Source organism: Electrona antarctica, assembly GCF_951216825.1.
Source record: "Electrona antarctica genome assembly, chromosome: 7".
NCBI lineage: Eukaryota > Metazoa > Chordata > Actinopteri > Myctophiformes > Myctophidae > Electrona > Electrona antarctica.
In genome coordinates, this window is record NC_136812.1 from 36,767,669 (window position 1) to 36,789,582 (window position 21,914).

Genomic DNA, 21,914 nt, shown 5'->3' on the forward strand with positions numbered 1-21,914 from the left:
TAGAAGGATCTGTAACACTTAAAACCCTATATCTAGTTGACCATGGTCCCCCAGGGGTCTATACCTTAGAGTATATATTAATAGAGACGGCACCCGGAGGCGAAATGGACATAGTGGCTGAATTTGTCATTGCAGCGCTGGTCCGTTGACTATCATTGCGCACGTTCATGTTATTGGGCCCATGACACGTGAACGAATGTTTCATACGTGAACGCGCGCAAACGGCCCAATGATAGTCAACGGCCAGCGCGTTCATGTTATTGGTGCAATCCATCCCAGAATGCACTCTGTTCCTACCCGGAAGGAGGAGTGAAATCGCCGCATGTGCTTTTGAGCAACTTAATGCAAGTGGATGGGAGGAGGAATCCGGTGCCGTCTCTATTAATATATAATCTAAGGTCTATACTTGGTCCCCTCCTTTTGTCCCCCTACCCTACGCCAAATCATTTTGCTGAAAAACTAAAAGAAAAACGTGTCACAATGCGACACTTTGTGACCTTAGATCCACTATTGTCATTGCATGTGTACACCCTATAGCGACTCTAGGGTTCGTAGAGGCCTTCATGGAAATAAGCTCCAAACATAAGATCACTTTCAATCTTCCGCAATAGTCTGAAAACCCACCTCTTCAGACTTCATATTTTCATTATATAGATATTTAGGTATGTAGTTAGGTTCTTAGCTTACGTATGATTCTTGATGACTATTTTTATGCATTTGATGTATTTTGTTCTTGCTTACTGTAAATCACTCTGGATTAAGAGCGTCTGCTAAATGCCTACATTTTACATTGTAAGCTTTAGGGCCTTATTGTGTTTTCCATTATTAAACAAAATATATACATACTTCATAAAGAAGAAATACAATGTTTCTGAAAAGACAAGAGTTATAACATTCGCAGGAGTAATGCTGTGGAACAGCCTTGAAGATGTGAAATTGTGCAACTCATTAAACATATTCAAAATATTACATAAGATTATAAATCATTATATAAAAACATAAATGGAATGTGCCTTCTGTATTATCGTATTTATTATAGCATAAACATGTACAGTGCAGCAATTACGTACATGTACATCAAAGTATCTTGCCCTTGTACCTTTTTCATCTTTCTTTGTTTTGTAAAAAGGTAAGCAAAATAAGTTATTGCTTCAGCCTATACATGTTTGGTCGGAAATGTGGTTATTTTCCGTGTGGTTATGAAATTCTGACTATGTTACCACAAATTGACTGACTGAAATAAACTGTTTTGTGTTTTTTATGTTGGGGAAGTGCTGATGTGCTCTTTCCTTTTATCACCAACTTAATTCATTCATTCATTCATTCATTCATTCATTCATTCATGTAGTTAAAGTCGATCTCACGGACAAATAACTACTTAAAAAAAGAATGACTTTGTGTCAAATACGCGATCAAAGAAATGTGGGTTTGTGTGCGTCAAGTCAATTCCAAATCACTGTGTAACCTAGAAAGTATGGCTAATGGTGGTGTTGTTTTTGTAAAGGTGAATTACATTTGTAATACAATTCTAAATGTTGTGCTTTGAAGGCGACCCATTGGGACGTGGAGCATTTGGACAGGTGGTGGAGGCAGCCGCCTTTGGTATCGAGAAAGCCACCACTTGTACTACTGTTGCTGTCAAGATGCTTAAAGGTAAATTATCTTTTCTGAACATAATATGTACACAGATATACTGTAGGCCCCCCACACACATCTACAGATAAATACAGACACATCACGCATTAATATTAATCCAGACAAGGACATAATCAGGCACACGCACGCACGCACGCACGCACGCACGCACGCACGCACGCACACACGCACACAGAGAGAGAGAGAGAGGTACAGTGATGGCTGTGTGTTCCAGAGGGTGCCACCTCCAGTGAGTACCGTGCCTTGATGTCGGAGCTGAAGATTCTCATCCACATCGGTCATCATCTGAACGTGGTTAACCTGCTGGGAGCCTGCACTAAAGCAGGAGGTGAGTCATCATACTGTAGTTAACCTGAGCCTGCACTAAACCAGGACGTCAGGCATGCTGCACTGCTATACACATGTTGGGAAAGAAGCAATGAACTTACTGTCCGGTGGAAACCAAAACCGGAGATGAAAAAATAACCTGTGTTTTAATGGATCCAATGTAGTTATTTGGTCACAAGCTCTTGTTTTCACTGGTTCAATATGAATAAAACCCACAGACACTTTTAACCACTTTCATCAACATGATACACAACGCATTGTGAGCTTGTAGATCAGTTTATTTTTGTGCCATTTTTGCTACTTTGGCACAATGTTACAATCTTGTACAACGAAGTACTGTAGGGCAGTTAGTTTACACAATATGTCCAAAAGAGACGATATATAAGGTTATCCTTAAAATGAGACTTGATTGTTTTACAGTGTATATAATGCACAGACCTCATAGGTTTACCATATATTTAGTTTTGTCAAAAAATTGTGATTTACATTTGATTTTACATTTATATTAAGTATGTATGCCTTACTTTACAGTACATTCACATTTGAGGCATTAGCCGGCATCATCTTCTCTCCATCACCCTTTCTCTCCACAGCGCCTATGATGGTGATTGTGGAGTACTGCAAACATGGCAACCTGTCCACCTACCTGAAGAGCAAGCGTGGAGAGTACAGTCCCTTCAAAGTAAACTCCCTCACTGCCTGTAAAAACAAGCCTTTGACATGCGCATACAGTAGCCTAAAATGAAATCTGTATTTAACCCGTCGTAATTATTAGTAGCAATTGCCACTATTAATACAGCACACAGGGAGCTGTTGTCTCCTGCTGTTGCTGTTGCAATGTCTTGGGCAAACTGGATACTGTGTCTTGGGCAAACCGGCGACCATCTCATGTCAGCCACTACTACCTCTCTCTTCAGTGAATGAATTCAATGATTTATGTATTGTATTTTTACGACCTGTCTCGCCTACGCTCACATCTGGTCTCAAACTTTTGTTAGAAGTCTGTGCCAGCGGCACAACAAGAGCTGCAAGCGCTGCATTTCACTGACGGTGTTGTCATTGTTGGCATATTTGGCATCTCTGTTTCTCTGCCCTAACAGAGGAAGAGGTTGAGTCACCAGGAGTGGGTGCGCGTGGCGGAGGATGTGACAGGAGGGGACCTGGGTCTGGGGAGCAGCCCGCACCTGGACATCTGCACCGGAACCGCTGTGTGCTCCACATTAGCCCACGACAACATGGAGAACGCCAAAGGTGCTGTACTAATTGATTTGATGTTAAACAACAAAAAAAAAGCTCGATACTTTTAAAGAATCATTCAATAATCTATTCCTGTTTTGTGAATATTGGTGAAAAATACCACCCTCCCACCCCCCAAAAAATGAAAAAAATCTAAATAGTGAAAATAGCTGATCTACAAGCTCACAATGCTTGTAGATTGGCTATTTTCAGTATATTTGGCTATATATTGGCTATTTAAGTATATTATAAAATAACGTTTAGTAAATTGAATCGTTGATATACAATTTATTTTTTATACATAAAAAACCATCTCTCGAGATGAATTAGATGAATCGGAAAAGTAATCGATAGCATAATCAAGAAAACAATCAGTAGTTGCAGCCCTACTGAAAACAACTCATATTTGCACAGACGTTGCTTGCAGTTTTTGTCCTGTGTTTTTAATTTGACACAATAAAGAATGTTGCTACTGAAATGTCTCCTGTGACCACAGAGAGCTCTGACTGTGACCACCTGACCATGGAGGACCTTATCAGCTACAGCTTCCAAGTGTCCAAGGGCATGGAGTTCCTGTCATCGCGCAAGGTGGGACCCACACCCCTCCTGCACATAATAGAGCCACACACAGTATATTGCTGTTGTTGGGAAGAAACCTATTCAAATGTTTTGTGTGTTTCCGTAAATGAACGCCCTACTTGATCGTAGTACACTGCAGCATCAAAAGAATTTGAATCCTGAAAAGTAACAGTTTTGTGTTTCACACATGTGGACTGTGGAGGGCCACTATATTTCCACACTCACTGCAGATGACCACATTGCCTGAAATTAAATGAAATGATTACTATATTTACCCAGGGTATCTGGGCTAAGCTCAAGAACTTGTTTCCAGCCAGGCCCTGCTCATAGAACACTTCAGCGGTGGTAATTTTAACATGTCGGACTGCTGATTCGAACTGGCGACCTTCCGGTATCAAGACCGTTCCGCAATCCGTTCGGCCACCGCTGCCTATCTCTGCTGTCGGGAAGAAACCACCTAACCAAAAATAAATTTTTCAGGAAATTAAGAAAACCTTATATTTTGAAAACAAAGCAATACTGCCTCATCAAAGTTAGTGTTGTGACTCTATATATTGTCAATTACTTGCATGAGAGAGAGAGAGAGGTGGTGGGGGTAGTTGCTTTTGCAGAGGGTCCAATGGAGTTAAGAGGTTTTGTCCAAACATTTTTTACTACTTTCCATTGGTTCAATATTTTCGACACAGACACAGGGTGTTTAATAGCACTGATTTATGCAACAAAACAAAAAAAATCTAAAACCTCAAACATGGAGTTAGGAGGTTTCCTCTCGACAGCAACGATATACTGTCAGGCAGAAGCCTCTTATCTGGCTTGATGGACTAGGACCATAGAGTATATATATAATAGAGACTGAACTAGCGCGAAGCTCCGCCCCCCCAGCTATTCATGTCAGTGGAAGTTGCTCAGTGGCGTTTTGAAGCACCCGGAAGACTGCCGGAAGTCCCTCCCAGGACCTCAACTTTGAGGTCCTGAGTGACGTAGGGCAACCGAGCGCTCAACGTTAAAGCCCAGCTGCACGGGGTTTCCCGGTCATGAATCCACGGGTCCGCCTGTAGTCCCTCCTCCTACCACTAGGACCCAGAGCTTCAACGTTGGAAAGTCTGCCTGCCCCCTTGACTAGGACACTAGGTCCTAGTCCCTCAAGCCAGACAACTATTCCCACAATCTTCAAATGCTGCATACAGTAGAGTCTGCAACTATATGCCCCCTGAACTCCTCGAATGGAAGCTGTCATCTGTTTGTCATTTCCGTTCTCTAAAATATACTGTACATAAAAAGAAAAATATATCTTACCATTTCTGCTAAGCAGCAAGCTAGATATCTCTGCTGTCGGGAGGAAACCTCATAACTCCAAATTTTTTCAGGAAATGAAAAATGTACATTTTTCAGGAAATAAAGAAAACCATATATTTTTAAAACAAAGCAATACTGCCTCATCAAAGTTGGTGTTGTAACTTTATATATTGTCAATTACTTCCCCTCAGTGTATTCACAGAGACCTGGCTGCCAGGAACATCTTACTGTCGGAGAACAACGTGGTGAAGATCTGTGACTTCGGCCTGGCCAGGGACGTCTACAAAGACCCCGACTATGTCCGCAAGGGAGACGTGAGTCCTGCTTCAACTACTGTACTAACCGCACTCCTGTCCCGAGACGCCTCTATTACTGTACATGCCACCAAGCAAGTTCCCTGTACAATAAAGTTGATGTACTGTACTCAAGTACTGTACTTAAGTACTTTTATTTTTTTTATTTTTTACTTTATTTGTGTATTTTCAATTTTCAACACCTTTACATCTACTCCACTATCTCAGAAGCGAACATGGTAATTTCACTCCACTACAATAATTTGAAAACTTTAGTTACCGTACTAGTTACTTTGTAGATTCTGATTATTATTACAAAACGTACATTAACCACTTCAGTCCTATATACTTTGGCTATTTGAAAATAGCTGATCTAAGCTAACAACACAATGCTTTGCGACGTTTTGTGAGCTTGTAGATCTGCTATTTTCCAATGGTTTTTTTTACATTTTGAAAATTTGCATATGGACGTTCTGTACAATAAATTATTTTACTTTTGGTACTTTAAAGGGTAAGACCACTTTTGTAGAGGTTTGGGTTGTGTAGTTACCTTGCCATGATGTAACTCCAAATGTGGACAAGAAATCAAAAATAATTTCTCCAGTGATTAGAAATTGATAATTCAAAATATGCTCCTCATTGACTTACATTGTACGCTGAAACAGCTCTCAAAGTCACTCTTTTAGTACGTAAACAAACACAAACAAAGTTGTTTCAGACAATATGGAGCAACACCAAAACTCATGTGGTTTTATTTTTTCATAAAAATGTTAACTTCCTGTTGATTTGTCCATTTTTATTCAGAAGAAAACCCGGACTGGATCCATGGATCCGGATCCAGATCTTCATATAGTAAAATCAACAGGAAGTTACCATTTTTATGAAGAAATAAAACCACATGAGTTTTGGTGTTGCTCTATATTGTCTGAAACAACTTTGTTTGTGTTTGTTTACGTACTAAAAGAGTGACTTTGAGAGCTGTTTCAGCGTACAATGTAAGTCAATGAGGAGCATATTTTGAATTATCAATTTCTAATCACTGGAGAAATTATTTTTGATTTCTTGTCCACATTTGGAGTTACATCATGGCAAGGTAACTACACAACCCAAACCTCTACAAAAGTGGTCTTACCCTTTAAGTATATTTTGATGCCAATAGTACATTTTGAAGACCAGACTTTTACTTGTATTTCTACATTGTGGTATTGGTACTTTTACTTAAAATGTCAGTACTTCTTCTTCTTTCAGTACTTATTCCTTCACTGTGTGTAGTAAACATTTGAATTGTGCTTGCAGGCGCGTCTCCCACTGAAGTGGATGGCTCCTGAGACCATCTTCGACAGGGTGTACACCACACAGAGCGATGTCTGGTCCTTTGGGGTCCTTCTCTGGGAGATCTTCTCTCTTGGTGAGTCTAGTGTCGGTTGGGGCCGCCTGCCGGTCACCATCATTACATGTTAGTTATAGTCTAGTGTCGGTTGGGGCCGCCTGCCGGTCACCATCATTACATGTTAGTTATAGTCTTGAGAATATATTTTCAAAGGAAAAGAGGGCGCTGTTTTTGTTTTGCCAATGGGTTAACAGATTGCATTTTAGTTGATTATTTTGTGATACAAATAATAGTGATTAATAATTTAGTTGTGTTTTTAGCATTGAACATTGGAAACATGGATAGAAAATTACATGTCTGCCTTCTGCCTTTTAACAGATTGCATTTTAGTTGATTATTTTGTGATACAAATAATAGTGATTAATAATTGTCTCCACCAGGCCGAAGGCATGGGGAGAGAGTATGTTTTGCACTCCGTCCGTGTGTGTGTCCGTCCGTCCGTCCGTGTGTGTGTCCGTCCTTCCGTCCGTCCGTTACCAGCTAATCTCCGGCACCGTTAACCCGGTCGATGCCAAACTTTGCACACACACTCCCTGGATGCCAACGATGAACCTCTGCCCCGCATTTTCCAGAACGGCCTGTTATAGCGCCACCATGAGGCAGCTTTTCTAATTTTTTACCTAAAACTGCACCGATCTGCGTGAAATGTTGCATGCACACTCCCTAGAGGCCAAGGACAAACCTTTGACCTGCATTTTCCGCATCTGCCTTTTATAGCGCCACCAGGAGGCCGACTTTTGTAAAACACATTTTTTGATATTACTCCTCCAGATTCTGTCCAAAAATCTCACAAATCGTTACACAGTATCTTTATGGTCATGTGCTCAAGTCGGATCTGTCCGATATTTCATATTCCATCCTAATTGGCTATAATTGGCTTTCAGTTTGCAAGATTGCCCCGTTTTGAACAAAAGCCTCAAATCATGAACGCAGCATGCAATTTACGTGAAATCTTTCACACATTTTCTTACTAGGCTGAGGAATATATCCCACCCTTTTCACATTGGCCTGTTATAGCGCCACCAACAGGTTGATTTTTGCAAAACACATTTTTGGAACAATGCCTCAAATCATCCAATTGCCATCAAAGGCAAACATGTTTATATTACTCCTAAACATTTTGCCAAACATCTCACACAGTCCTATCCTCCTGGTGGAGACCTGTGCCCAGAAGGGCACTTTTTCTAGTTTAGTTGTGTTTTTAGCATTGAACATTGGAAACATGGATAGAAAATTACATGTCTGCCTTCTGCCTTTTATGCTTTGTAAACAAACATCACACAGATGTGCCAAAAAAAGAAATGAGTGGCAGTGACAACGACGATGTTGTGAGCTTGTAAATCTGCTATTTTTGACAATTTCTGAAAGTTTATTCACATTTTTGATAATGTGTGCTCTAATTTAACTTCGCAGTAAGTGCACAGTTATATTGACACTAGCCCTAGAATGTCTGTGATCTACATACATTTCATGTATTCCAAATACACAGCCATAGATCGGTCCCATCCGCACGTGGTTAGCAGACTGACATCCCATAAATGTGCTCCGCACGGTGTGTGTCTTGCTCGTATTCATGCCATGGCCTTAGGGGCCATAGGGGTGTCATGGTGGATGCTTGGGCAGTCAGGGATCTCCAGCGCTCACGGTGTTATAGCCTGGCTCCAGCCCTGAATTGCTACCATTAAAAAAATATGTCCTGGCGAAGTGAAACGAAATGAAAATTCAGACTGAGTGTCAGGCTAGGTCTTCAGCTGTGCGTAGCAGGGTTTGGAAGCTGCAGCCAGTCCATTCCTTGATGTTGTCCATCCAGGACTTTCTCTGCCTGCCTCTTCTCCGCTTTCCCTCTACTGTCCCCTGTAGGATGGTCTTTGATAGCGATGGTCTTGTGAGTCATGACATGACCATACCAGGCCATTATGCGACATTTTACTGTTGAGAGTAGAGGCTCCTGTTCTCCAGTGACTATCTGTCTAACGTAATCATTTGCCCAGTGTTATTTATAAGGTGTGTGTACTCACCCAATAATTCATTCCTAAGACTTGGAAGTCAGATATTGTCCTCTAGTTTCATATTAATTTCAAAGTTCTGGCAGAAAGCTTTTTAGAAAACATGGTTTTCTAAAAACAGGTTTTCTAAAAAAAACTATGTTTCTATGTCAGTGGCTCAAACATTTTCATGTCAAGGACCCCCAAAAATATATCCAGGGACCCTCCAGAAGAAAATATTTAAGTTAAAAATGTTCGCTCTGAAAGAATATATTCAAACATTTGGGCCACATTTTCATGATTTTTCAAAAATAGCAGACCTACAAGCTCATAGCACTGCACTCAGTGCACTATGAGCTTGTAGATCTGCTATTTTTCAATAGCTAAAGTACAACAAAAGGGGTTCCCGCCCCAAAATGGGTTAAAATATCTCTGAGCTGCATACGGACGACATTCTCTCAGGGCACGGGGCCCTGAAAGAATGCAGGACTGAATATATCAAAACTTCCTTTGGGAAGCACATTACTCCACATAGCCACATATCGCAACGCACCTGTCAATTGTGTGCCCCATATGTTTGTGCTTCCTAAACATCGACTGTTTCCAAAGGAAGTTTTCATATTTTCAGTCGAACACTCATTTCAGGTCCGGCCTCAGAAAATGTTGTGTGAATCTTGTGGAAAAGTGGAGATATTTTACTAAACACACGTTTTCTATCAGAACTTTCAAATTGATATGAAACTAGAGGACAATATCTAACTCCTAAAGTCTTAGGAATTAATTATTGGGTGAGCAGCTACACACAGATTTATGCCATGCATTTCAGTCTTCTAACCGCTAGCGGATGGGACCTATCTCTGGCTGTGTATTTGGAATACATGGAATGTACAGTATGTAAGATTACAGACAGTCTAGGGCTATATTGACACATACACACATTCCTGCTGAAGTTAAAGACGAGGACAAAAAAAGGTCTCAAAATAAAATAAAATAATGGTAAGCTCCATCCACACAATAGAGAAAAATAACTGATTGGCTTAGGTATTGAGTAGCTCCATCAATCTAAATCAGTGTAGATTATTACTTATTACACTTCTGATTATTACAAAATCAGAAGTGTAAAAGATCAACTCAATTGAACTCAGTTGTAAAGAAAAAAACAAGAAAAAAAAACATCAAAGGAATAGGAATTTAGTACAAAATGTGTAAACCACTGCATCATTGATCATCCTAATAACCCTTGGACACTTGGAATAAACATAATGGTTGCAGTGCAGTGTCGGAGCACCTGGCTAACTAGCGCTACGTGTCCTTCTGCAGGGGCTTCTCCATATCCTGGAGTCTGCATCGATGAGTTGTTCTGCAGGAGGCTGAAGGAAGGAACCAGGATGCGAGCACCCGACTACGCCACCACTGACATGTGAGTGGAAGCATGACATCACACCAGTGATTCCAAACTACTGGTGGGATACCTAAGATTAACTTACGATTTTAACGATAATATAGGTCTAGCGTTAATGTAAAAACTCAGACCCGTCTGAAGTGAGTGGTGCTGTACTGTACTGTACTGTACTGTACTGTACTGTACTGTACTGTACTGTACTGTACTGTACTGTACTGTACTGTACTGTACTGTACAAGCTCTCCTCCCTGGCCCGTGTGTGTGTGTGTGTGTGTGTGTGTGTGTGTGTGTGTGTGTGTGTGTGTGTGTGTGTGTGTGTGTGTGTGTGTGTGTGAGACACTTGGTGGTGTGTTAGGCTGCGGAACAGTGACACTTGGTGGTGAAAATATGCTATTTCCGTGCTCAGACCCAGGGACACAGCCAGGGACACACATTGCTGTCTATAGGAGTGGCTAGCACCACTCCAAAAAATGAACGTAGAAAAATGTCACAGTAGTTTTTATTGTGATGCCAATAAATAGGAACATAGGCCCTCAATTTATCAAAATATGGGTGTACGCCGAAATTACCGCAATTTTCGGCATTTATTATTTGCGCCAACGTTTGATTTTGAACTTGAGCCAAGACAAAAACCACGTCTGGTCGGGAGCTGTCGTACGCTTTGTCCTCACCTGTTTTTCTGTCGTAGAACAGCGGAGCAGCATTGTTTGACCAGCTGAGAGGCTGTCACAGGCATCGAAACATATGTATTCACTCCTAAAATGTTTATATAAAACTATGTATATGGGCTAAATGTAAAAAAGAAAAAAAAAGTAAAGGAATACATCAACGATGTGTCTTTGTGTCATATGAAATTAGTAGGAGATTTCCAACTTTACAAGCAAGCAATTAAAATCGCGCATTTAAAAACAATGTTGCAAGTTAGATGCGTAAGCCATTTAAACAGTGTTTTGCATGATGAGCGCATACATGCGAGGATTTGGGCTGTCTGTGCTGAAATATTTCCATGGAGAGTATAGTGCAGCGCTGAAGCTGCGGAGAGTCCCAACTTGGGTAGCCTACTGTAGCCGAATCTACAGCAGGCCGATGTCTTTCTGGAGTTACAGTATGTGCAATCTCCTCCTCGTTTAATAAACCCGACGCGTCGCTCGAATGCCAAATGTGCCGTGCCAGCGCAAGTGGGAACGCATCGGAGATAGTATAGCCTAAGCCAGCCTGCAGCCCACCACACCAACACCACTGTCCAGTGCCACATGAGGCTATACGGTTTTGGCTGCAATATTCATATAATTGACAGTTGACAGCGAGGCAATTTAAATAGACTGTCGGACGTGCATGGTCAATTGGTCACGGTGTCACGGACGGACCACAGTGATAGAGAGAGACAGACAGGACAGGAGATGCACCTTGCAAAACAGCAGTGCGTGCGCGCCTATTTGTTATATAATTCATGGTTCACAGGTTCAGGTTTTCGTTCACTAATATATCTTGTTGTATATTAAATGAATAAAGACTTTAATAATTTAATATACAACTAACAACACAGTGACAGTTGCTTGCAAATTGCGATATGTGCGTGCGTGCGTGCGTGCGGGGGGTGAGGCGTGCAGCAAGGGAAGCGAAGCGAGAGGAGAAACAGACAGGGTAGTCCTATACAGCTTTATTTAATTCATGCAGGTTTATTTATTTAAGATACAACAAGTTGCGTGTGCGTGCGTGCGTCTGTGTGTGTGTGTGTGTGTATGGGAGGGGGCAGCAGAAACTTTTTTTTCCCTGTAACCATGGTTTCCAGGTCGTATTGCAGTTGTTCATGTCGCAAAACCGAGGGCGCAGCTAGATTTTATAGGGCGTGCCAGATTGATTTCAGCCGTCACATTTATCACTGCTAGGAATTAAATTAGGAAGGAACAGCTGTCTACGATCACTTTGTAAATGCCGACCCGACGTGGGTGTACTACGAATCCTACACTCGAATTTGGGGCAGAATTTGCACTCAATTGATAAATGAGGGCCTTAAAGTGTACTTAAAGTGTACTATGGCCACAAAAACTATGTCTAAAGCAGAAAAGGTTGGGAACCACTGCCACAGTGTTACAGTTTGTTGGAGTTTATGCAGCAAATGAGGTCTAACGTACACCACAGCAGAGCGTGTCTCTGGCCTGCTGCCAATCTAATGCCTTTGGTTTCCCTCCAGATACCAGACCATGCTGGACTGCTGGCTGGAACGTCCAACAGACAGACCCACGTTCACAGATCTGGTGGAGCACCTGGGAAACCTGCTGCAGGCCAGCGCTCAACAGGTCTGCTCCTCTGAACATCAGTACAGCCATGTACAGTGTTGCTGTACCTCCGTGAATGCGAAATGTTGCTCACTAAAAATGAAATAGCACTGAAGCAGATTCAGTTTACCAGGTATGTGTTTGAGGATGTGGATTCTTTTTTTGTTTTTGCCTCCAGGATGGAAAAGACTACATTCCTCTCACAGACGGGGAGCTGCAGGGGGCCCTAGCAGGACTTGACACCAAGGGCCCCTTCACTAGGCCCCAAAGTGGAGACACCATTGCGCTGCAGTATGACAATGCCCCACTCCTTGGGTCAGTACAGTATGGGCCATGGGGGGGGGGGGGGGGGGGGTGTATCAAAAGCAGAGGCATGGAATCCCCACTACTGTAGGCCTAAGTGTGCTAGCCTGGTTAATAAACCAGACCGAATCAGCCGTTGGCAAAAAAAAATTGCCTACCAGCGGATTACGGTCTGGCGAGGCTCAGTAGCACGCCTCTTTCCTACAACCGAGAACAGGTCGGACCAATCGGGACACGGTATGCAATATGGGCGGGCTTTGGTACAGTGACGTTCAATGCTTGAGACTTTTGACTGACAGTAGCTCTGACCAATTGCGTCAAAGAGAAAATGTTTGAACCCGCCCCCCGGGAAATGAAATCCAAGTGGAGCCAGCCCAGACTAATATACCGCGACAGTGTTGTGTGATATTAGTCTGGCTTATTAGCCAGGCTATAAGTGTGCAGGAGTGTGAATGGCTAATAAAGCTAGTTTTTTCCCCTCTGCAGGTTGGCCCAACAGAGTGAAAGGAGCAGTCGGCCGCTCAGCATCAAGACATTTGAGGACATCCCTCTGAAGCGTAGCAGCATCATGGTTAGTGTCGTCACCCACCCCCCCCGCACACGCACGCACAAGTGTTTGTGTGTGTGATTGGACATTTTTAGAGGTTAGGTTTAGGAGAAAGAGTCAGAGTTCTGCCTGATTGATATTTGTACCGTACCAAAAACGTGTGTGTGTGTGTGTGTGTGTGTGTGTGTGTGTGTGTGTGTGTGTGTGTGTGTGTGTGTGTGTGTGTGTGTGTGTGTGTGTGTGTGTGTGTGTGTGTGTGTGTGTGTGTGTGTGTGTGTGTGTGTGTGTGTGTGTGTGTGTGTGTGTGTGTGTGTGTGTGTGTGTGTGTGTGTGTGTGTGTGTGTGTGTGTGTGTGTGTGTGTGTGTGTGTGTGTGTGTGTGTGTGTTCGTTCCGACAGGAGGGACATACAGACAGCATGAGGCTCTCCCCAGAAGAGATGAAAGACCACCAGCTGCCACGCACGCCCAACTTCAGGTGAGGCCACCTGTATGTAACCTTTCTTACATTGCACCAGCGGTTCCCTAATGGTGTGCTGAGGCACCCTGGTGCCTTGGGATTTAGTGACAACCACCATAATAATAATAATTAGGGGTCAAGCACGAATTCCGAAGACCGAAGGTATAGCTTTTTTATTTATTGCTGTATGATGATGATGATGATGATGATGATGATGATGATGATGATGATGATGATGATGATTGATTGATTGATTCTTTATTTAAGTGTCATGCTTCTGAAGAAGCCCAGCCCATATGGACTTGCAGGACACTTTTAACAGTTTGCATAAACAATGGCAATAAATTACAATAAACCAACATGACGGTTCACAAACAATGATCAAGTGAATACTAAACTAACTAATACACCCAAAATTCTTACATGGCAGATTACATAATATACGACCTAAAATAAAATACCATAAATTAAAATACGCCATTGGGCCTGTAACAGGAGACCTGACATGGACCTACTTGAAGAGCTGAGATTGTCTTGAAACAAATTGTCTTAAATACTTCATGATTAAATAACCACTCTAACTTCTGAACATCATCTTCCCAGAATAGTTCAGGTTTTTGTTGTTGCATTGCCTCAAATAATGGAACCCTCAAATCATCATACAGTGTACGGTAAAACATAAAATGTCAACATCATTTAGGTCACATACATTACATAATCTATTCTCTTCTGGCACCGTTAAAAAACAACCTACGAGGCAGGATACCAGTTCTCAGCTGGGCACACAATGAGCATTGTATTACTTTTATGGCTTGACCCCCGTCTTATTGCTGCTTGCAGCTATATTTATTATTATTATTATTATTATTATTATTATTATTATTATTATTATTATTATTATTATTATTATTATTATTATTCAACTATACAAGAAGTTATGAATGGTTCAGATGTGCCATGAGATGTGGACTAGCCCTTCACAAAAACCGTTATTCTATAGTCTATACCAGGGTTCCCCAATAGGCGGGGGAACCCTTTTTTGGGGGGTGGTCCCAGATATAAATGGCATTAAATGGGGGTCAGTAGCCTGTGCATGTCAAACTGGGCATCCTTTTCAAATGGGGTCCTGCCCTGAAAATGAATTTTCAGGTCAAGACCTCGACCTCACGCGTGCGGACTCGGCCCCCAGCCTGGTACCCTAGTCAAAATATGGCCCTCGAGGAAAATTAATTGGGGAACCCTGGTCTATACTATCAAGTACTGGCATAGTGCAGATTCATGGCATAGTTGCAGAGTATGATCTACTGCAGTGCATTCATGTAACCACTTAAACCCTACACTCAGGGTTAAGTTAGCACTAGCCTCAGTACCCAGGCTTTCACAAGATGTTACTATGCGGTAGCATGCTGTCTCGTGTACTATACTGTAACCCATGTGTTAAACAACGTCCCATCCTCTGCCTGGGCACAGCCAACTGATCATGTACTATACTGTAAGCCCATGTGTTAAACAATGTCCCATCCTCTGCCTGGGCACAGCCAACTGATCATGTACTATACTGTAAGCCCATGTGTTAAACAACGTCCCATCCTCTGCCTGGGCACAGCCAACTGATCATGTACTATACTGTAAGCCCATGTGTTAAACAATGTCCCATCCTCTGCCTGGGCACAGCCAACTGATCATGTACTGTACTGTAAGCCCATGTGTTAAACAACGTCCCATCCTCTGCCTGGGCACAGCCAACTGATCCGCAGTAAGAGCAAAGAGTCGCTGGCCTCGGAGTCGTCCAACCAGACGAGCGGCTACCAGTCGGGCTACCACTCCGACGACACGGACACGCCCATCTACGCTAACGAGGAGGTGATCCTGAAGCACAGCATGATGAGGCGGCCTCTACCGCCGCCCAAGACGGCCCACAAGTACAGCGCGGAGGTCCGCTACAGCACGCCGCCGGTCTGACCCCGCGGATAGTCCACCCCCACCCACCACCACCAATAGTATCCACCAGGGATGGAAGCATTCACTCAACCTCATGAGTGTGAGCAAGCAAGCGTGTGTGGTGAACAAGCGAACTCAAAACTAGATTAAGTGCTTTAACTAGGGCATCAGGACACATTTCTTCGTCCACCGATTTAAATCCCAAATTTGAATCGATATTTTACTTTCTCGTGATGCATTGTTTCATCCCTTGTATCCAGTATCCCTATACACCTCTCTCTCTCTTACTATCCTTATGACTGATTTACTTGGATTGGACATAGTCGTTCTACAAGCTCACAACACGTCGCGACGTGACGCACTGTGAGCTTGTAGATTGGCTATTTTTGATGCTCGACCCGGCCACGCCACTAGGCAGATCAGGCTTAAATGAGCCTTCTTTCACTGTACAGAGCTCTTTTGACCTTAGGCAGCACTCAACTAGGAACAATCACCCGCTAATAGGAGCTTTGTTCATTATGGCGCTATTACACTATTTTCTCAAAAGATAACTTAATATATTCATCGGGGGAGGGAGGGGGGAGGAGAGAATTGATCTTTCTACAAAGAACAGGGCTCTCTGCGGTCCGCAGGGAGAATGCTATCGTGTTTACACAGCGAGCGGAGGGTCTGTGGGGGAGTCTAGATGACGTGGACACACCTACTTCCTGGCCGAGCGGAGTCCACCCAGTTCCTCTATTGCAGGAAATGGCAACAGAAATGTTAGACAATTGAGTGCGCAAGTGTTTTCTTTCTTTCATTTTATTTTTTTGCGTCGATTGTGACATAATTGTTGGAGGGAACCAAGCACTAAGGTTTTATTTTTTATTTTTTTGTTGTTAATAAAACGTTTGATGGGTAAGGACACGGTTCACCCTCGGCGCGTTGTCTTGTACAGTTCCTTTATTCATATGACTTTATCATACTATGTTGTCAAAGGTGTATTATTAACTATACGTGTGATAAATGTATCTAGTTTTATAAAAATAAATATACCTGCAGATTAAGAGCATTCATTTGTATTCATTTTTTTATCATGCCACTGCCAGTGTCATTTTACTATGCTCCGATATTATAATATTGGTTATGTGATCTGAGGTCATTTAAACCTATCCCACTTTGTTTTTGTTTTCATTGTACTGTATGTCCAGTACAGAATGTTAGGCATGTCTCTGTACAGTACACCCCACATCCTCTCTCTGGGTCTTACTGACCCCTAAGAAAACAATAGCTCTGTCGTGTGTGTGTGTGTGTGTGTGTGTGTGTGTGTGTGTGTGTGTGTGTGTGTGTGTGTGTGTGTGTGTGTGTGTGTGTGTGTGTGTGTGTGTGCACTCCCTAAGGACACAATACAATCCAACCTTGGTTATTTTCTGCTCCACTGCTCTAAGTCACCTAGCTCTTCCATACTCCTATTCATACTTAGTTATTGTGAGCTGCTGGCCTGTAGCTACAGCCAGTCTGTAACCAACTCCACTAGACCGTCTTGGTGTTGAGTGGAAAGTATTACTAGGTTGTTCCGGGCTCTGGTGATGCTATAGCTAAATGAATAATGTAGTTAGACCCGTTGTGTTCACCTTGTCTTTGTTGTGAGGGCTTTCACAGTGTCTTAAGATGTTTGTTTTGTGTGTGACCATAGCCCCTTGATGTGGCAGGAAATTAGGCTTCACATAAATCAGGTAATTTGATCACAACCTACAATTTAGGAGTTCAAAGACAAGAATTCGTCTACAGTTTTGATGACTTCCTAGAACTTCTAATGGTCGATGGTCTTTGTACCAAAACAAACTCATTAATGCACATTGAATGTGTACATAATTACTTTGCTCCATTACAAATGCGTCTACACACAGAAAAATAAAAGGTGACTGCCTGCCAAATGGAGCTGATACTTTCAGAAGGTTCTTTAAAATGTATAGAACCATGATGTCGGTCCACTCCCTTTACCCCTCAACACCAAATCTCTTCGACAAAAATAGATGTTCTACAAGCTTGCGTTAACTTTGTTGCAATGTGTCACATTGTTAGCTTGTAGATATTCTATCGTCGGCAGATGTTTGCCTATTAAGATTTGCACAAAATTGGGATGCTTGGGTTTAAGTGGTTCAAGGTGCCTCAAAGAACCATCAAAAATGGTTCTTTTAGGAAAGAACTTTGACAAAAAGGTGGAACATGTGGCGGTGCGTCGGAATTCCAGGGATCATTCACTAAATTGTGCTGTTGTTGGTAACGTGCCACCATATAGCCTTTTAAAGAACCACTTTTTTCTGTGCAGTAATGTTGGGCAGATAGCATATGAGGTGCCAACCTGACTATTATGGATGGTGTGTGAGAGTACACAACAACAAATGTCACCCGCAATCATGGACAACCGACGGGCTAATTATAGCGTAGCGGAGGAAATGACTTGCAGCCTCTGAGAAGATTGTTTTCAAGCTCCCACACGCATTACTATATAGTGTACATTCAGAAGGGACAGCTCAGTGCTATTGTCTTCATCGGCCAAACTAAAAGTCTGCTCATTTTTCCCTTTTAATGACACTAAAAGCCATTTTAGTTGATAAGGTGACCACCGAAAACTACAACATGACGTCACGGTCACGCTGCGGGGGTAAGCAACTCGACTGCTCACCCAAACACATATCTCTGTTTTTACCCTCTATACTCTATGGTTTTTACTAACCATCGTTTTGGTGGTCACCTTATCACCTAAAAGTGGAGTATGAATAGGGCTTAAAGGACTTGTGTAGGTCACATACAGACAGGGAGTTATGGGTTTGCCTAAATATGCAACATTGTAGCTCCTGAAATTGACCACTTTGGCCAAGAATGGGTGACCGGACGCCTCTTATTGATCTACCATGCGATCAATTTTGGCAATAAAAAAACAAACATTATTATCCAACATTGTTTGTTGTGCATAAAACTAGGGATGTCCCGATCGTGTTTTTGTATCTGCCGATACCGATTTCTCCTAATCCGATATTTACATTTTTATAGGACACTTATGCCATATCACAATAGTACAATATCCAAAATCACAGACAATATCCATTCTAATATCATGATATGGATATAATATTGATAGGATGTCCCGATTATTTTTTTTAGCTCCTGATCCGATTCCGATCATCATTTGAAAATGACGTGATAGGCCCCGATTTCCGATCACGTGATCGGATCAACCCTACATAAAACCTTTCTCCCAAAATGGTCAGAATATATTTTACTTTTTTGCCCCTCCTCCTATGCCCAACTTTCCGGGTCTGTGTGAATTGGCTAGTGGTTGGCTGATCACCCCGTAGCGATGATTTGATTGGCTGAGCAAAGTACGCATTGAACATACAAGTGAGGGCAAAAATGAAGACGCCAAAAGTGATTGGCTGGAATGACATTTGTGATGATTTGATTGGCTGAGCACGGAATGTGATGAAGTGTGATTTTTATAATTATTGGCTCATTATTTGTCAGGATTTAATATGAAGTTATTGACTTATTCTGGTTGTGTCATTCTAATTAGAATCCACTAAAAATAAAATATAAAAGCAATAGTGGTTTTCGCTGTCTGACACTGGGTCATCACGCCAGCCTTCTTGGAGAGATCATATGCCCAACAAGTATGCCCAGTTGCCCACCCACCCCTGACTTAAGCCCAATTTTCAAATATTCTCTAATTTCTTGTGAAACTAGCCGATCTATAAGCGCACGACGTGTTGCGAAAAGATTTAGAAATGTTTTCAACATTTTCTACTATAATGACTTCCCCAAAATACTGTAGGGCAGTGGTTCCCAAAGTGGGGTCCGGGGACCCCCAGGGGTCCTTGGGGGAGTTCCAGGGGGTCCCCAGCTAAATGATAGTTTGGAACCAAATGGACCCTTATGGGTCTGTAACTCTGAGAGTGTACAATTGGAACCAAATTCTCAGAGTTAAATAAACATAGGCTAGATATTACAATATAAATTGGGTCCCAGAGATAGAAATGCCATTAAATGGTGGTCCTTAGACTAATGCATGTCAAACTGGGGGTCCTTGAAATTAAACAGGCTTTGCTAGAGCTGTAAAAATCTTCTCTTATGGGTGGCATATCTTTTCAAATGGGGTCCGCAGGCTAATTAGTGTCAATTTGGGGGTCCTTGACAATGACATGAAAACGTTTGTAAACCACTGCTGTAGGGAGACTAGGGACACCAGGTTTGAAGTGGTTAATAGATGGATAATAACAGTGGTGTAAAGTAGCCTAACTATAATTTGGAGGTATTTGTACTTGAGTATTTTCAATTTCCAATACTTTTAATTCTACTCCACTACATCTCACAGGCAAATATTGTACTTTTACTCCACTACATTTATTTGAACAAACTTTAGTTACTAGTTACTAGATTTTGATTATTATTATTATTATTATTATATACATATTTAAAAAAACATGCATACTTCAATAGCCGATCTACAAGCTACAAGCTGTGTCGCATCGCCATTCATTGTGAGCTTGTAGATCAGCTATTTTCAAAAGATGTTTAAACATTTGAAAACTTGAAATGGGACATTCTGCATAATACGTTCTTTCTACTTTTGGTAGGCCTACTTTATAGGCTACATTTTGATACCAATACTTTTGTATTTTTACTCAAGTGCATTTTGAATTCCGGACATTTACTTGTAACGTATTTCTACATTGCAGTATTGATATTTTACTCAAGTAAAACATTGAGTACAGCGAGTACTTTTTCCACCACTGGATAATAATCAATGGAAGTGAGTAAAGGACCCAGGCATTGAAACTAAAGCTTGCTATACCAGAACTGATCCACAGATGTCAGTATTGCTCTTATTTGCAGTAGCCTACACTTCACCTCTACTTGGATCTGGGGGATAACTGAGCAACAGCGACCTCTACTGCTTTAATTGTGTACATTATGTATGATTCCTTATTCCAGTTTTATTTACATCATATGCATGTTTCCGAGTGTGAACGTGACTGATTACTAGGAATACTGGACAACTCACCCCGGTGAGTTGTTTTCACTTTCTGACATGTCGGGGTGAGTTGTCTGTACTTTCCGCTGGGGCGAGTTGGGCGAGAAAGTACGGACAGCTCACCCCGAAAGTCCAGACAACTCACCCCAGTGAGTTGTCTTCACTTTCTGACATAAGGAGTACAGCGTCTCTCTCTCTCTCACTCTCTATGCAGCATTGAGGGGGGGGGGGGGGGGGGGTCGTTTGTGGATAATGTTTGCGCTTCAAAGGCAGAGTCTCACGGCTGTACAAAGTTGCTAATTAGACTGCACTCCCAACGCACGCATGATCAATCAATCACAGTTCTAATAGGCCTACTTATACTGACTGAATTACATCTGAATAGCAAAGCAATATTGACCCCCCCCCCCCCAACAACGATGATGATATGGCTACTGCTAGTTATACATTCGCATGTGAGAAATTACAAGTGATCTTATATAACCATTCAGCCATCTGGAGTAACCAAATTAGGAGGGGTTCAGTTCACATTTCTTCAGAAGTTTAAAACACACACACACACACACACACACATCTCCATTTTGGCAGGAATATGCTTGGAAGATGGAAACAATGTTGCACATTCATCTAATCATATGGGTAGGCTACTGGGTAGCCTACATACAAACAATAATGTTTGTATTTGTAAGGTTTATTAAATGTATGAATTTGACCTTGACATACTTAAAGGGGAATAGCACTCATTTTCGACATTTTACTGTGTCATAAATATATTTACATCTGTAGCCTATATTGTGATTATGCTATCATGCCTTGACTTAATTATACTTATATATTATTGTAGAAATTGTTGTTGTTGTTGTAAAGTTCTGAAAATAGACTACTTCAATATCCAATAGGAACTATGTCACCATTAGTTCTAAATTCACGCCTTTTTTCCATTACTGGATACATTTTTCCCTTTATTTATTTAGTTCTTTATGATTTCCTGTTTTCATTTCATAGAAGTGTATATCTTTACGTCTGTAAATGTTCTGATAAATTTAAACCGAAAGACCCTAATGTAAACAAGTCTTAGTGCTTTTTGGTCTGCTTTTGTTTGAAATGTACCCTAGTGTGAAATAACATCATAATAATGTATGATCAATCAATCACAGTTCTAATATTCAGTAAAGTATTATTGTGCAATATTCAGTAAAGTATATAAAA

The 21,914-nt window shown here is 41.7% G+C and overlaps 1 protein-coding gene and 1 long non-coding RNA gene across 4 annotated transcripts in view; one reads left to right on the forward strand and one right to left on the reverse strand.

Annotated features, from left to right (window-relative positions):
- Positions 1 to 5,996, reverse strand: part of LOC306926945 — a 251,928-nt gene extending 245,932 nt beyond the window's left edge. Inside the window, exon 1 of the long non-coding RNA XR_013790459.1 lies at positions 5,891 to 5,996. This is a non-coding gene — a long non-coding RNA (uncharacterized lncRNA). The remainder of the gene's footprint in view (positions 1 to 5,890) is intronic.
- The window catches only part of kdr (kinase insert domain receptor (a type III receptor tyrosine kinase)), a 51,624-nt gene extending 34,882 nt beyond the window's left edge, over positions 1 to 16,742 (forward strand). For all 3 annotated transcript variants that reach the window (XM_079506459.1, XM_079506457.1, XM_079506458.1), the window contains exons 18-30: positions 1,549 to 1,653; positions 1,871 to 1,984; positions 2,577 to 2,665; positions 3,084 to 3,234; positions 3,716 to 3,807; positions 5,286 to 5,408; positions 6,684 to 6,795; positions 10,083 to 10,182; positions 12,359 to 12,464; positions 12,622 to 12,758; positions 13,233 to 13,317; positions 13,692 to 13,768; positions 15,493 to 16,742. In XM_079506459.1, the coding sequence (XP_079362585.1) occupies positions 1,549 to 1,653; positions 1,871 to 1,984; positions 2,577 to 2,665; positions 3,084 to 3,234; positions 3,716 to 3,807; positions 5,286 to 5,408; positions 6,684 to 6,795; positions 10,083 to 10,182; positions 12,359 to 12,464; positions 12,622 to 12,758; positions 13,233 to 13,317; positions 13,692 to 13,768; positions 15,493 to 15,712 (1,511 nt within the window). In that variant the 3' untranslated portion in view covers positions 15,713 to 16,742. The remainder of the gene's footprint in view (positions 1 to 1,548; positions 1,654 to 1,870; positions 1,985 to 2,576; positions 2,666 to 3,083; positions 3,235 to 3,715; positions 3,808 to 5,285; positions 5,409 to 6,683; positions 6,796 to 10,082; positions 10,183 to 12,358; positions 12,465 to 12,621; positions 12,759 to 13,232; positions 13,318 to 13,691; positions 13,769 to 15,492) is intronic.
- The last annotated feature ends 5,172 nt before the right edge of the window (positions 16,743 to 21,914 follow it).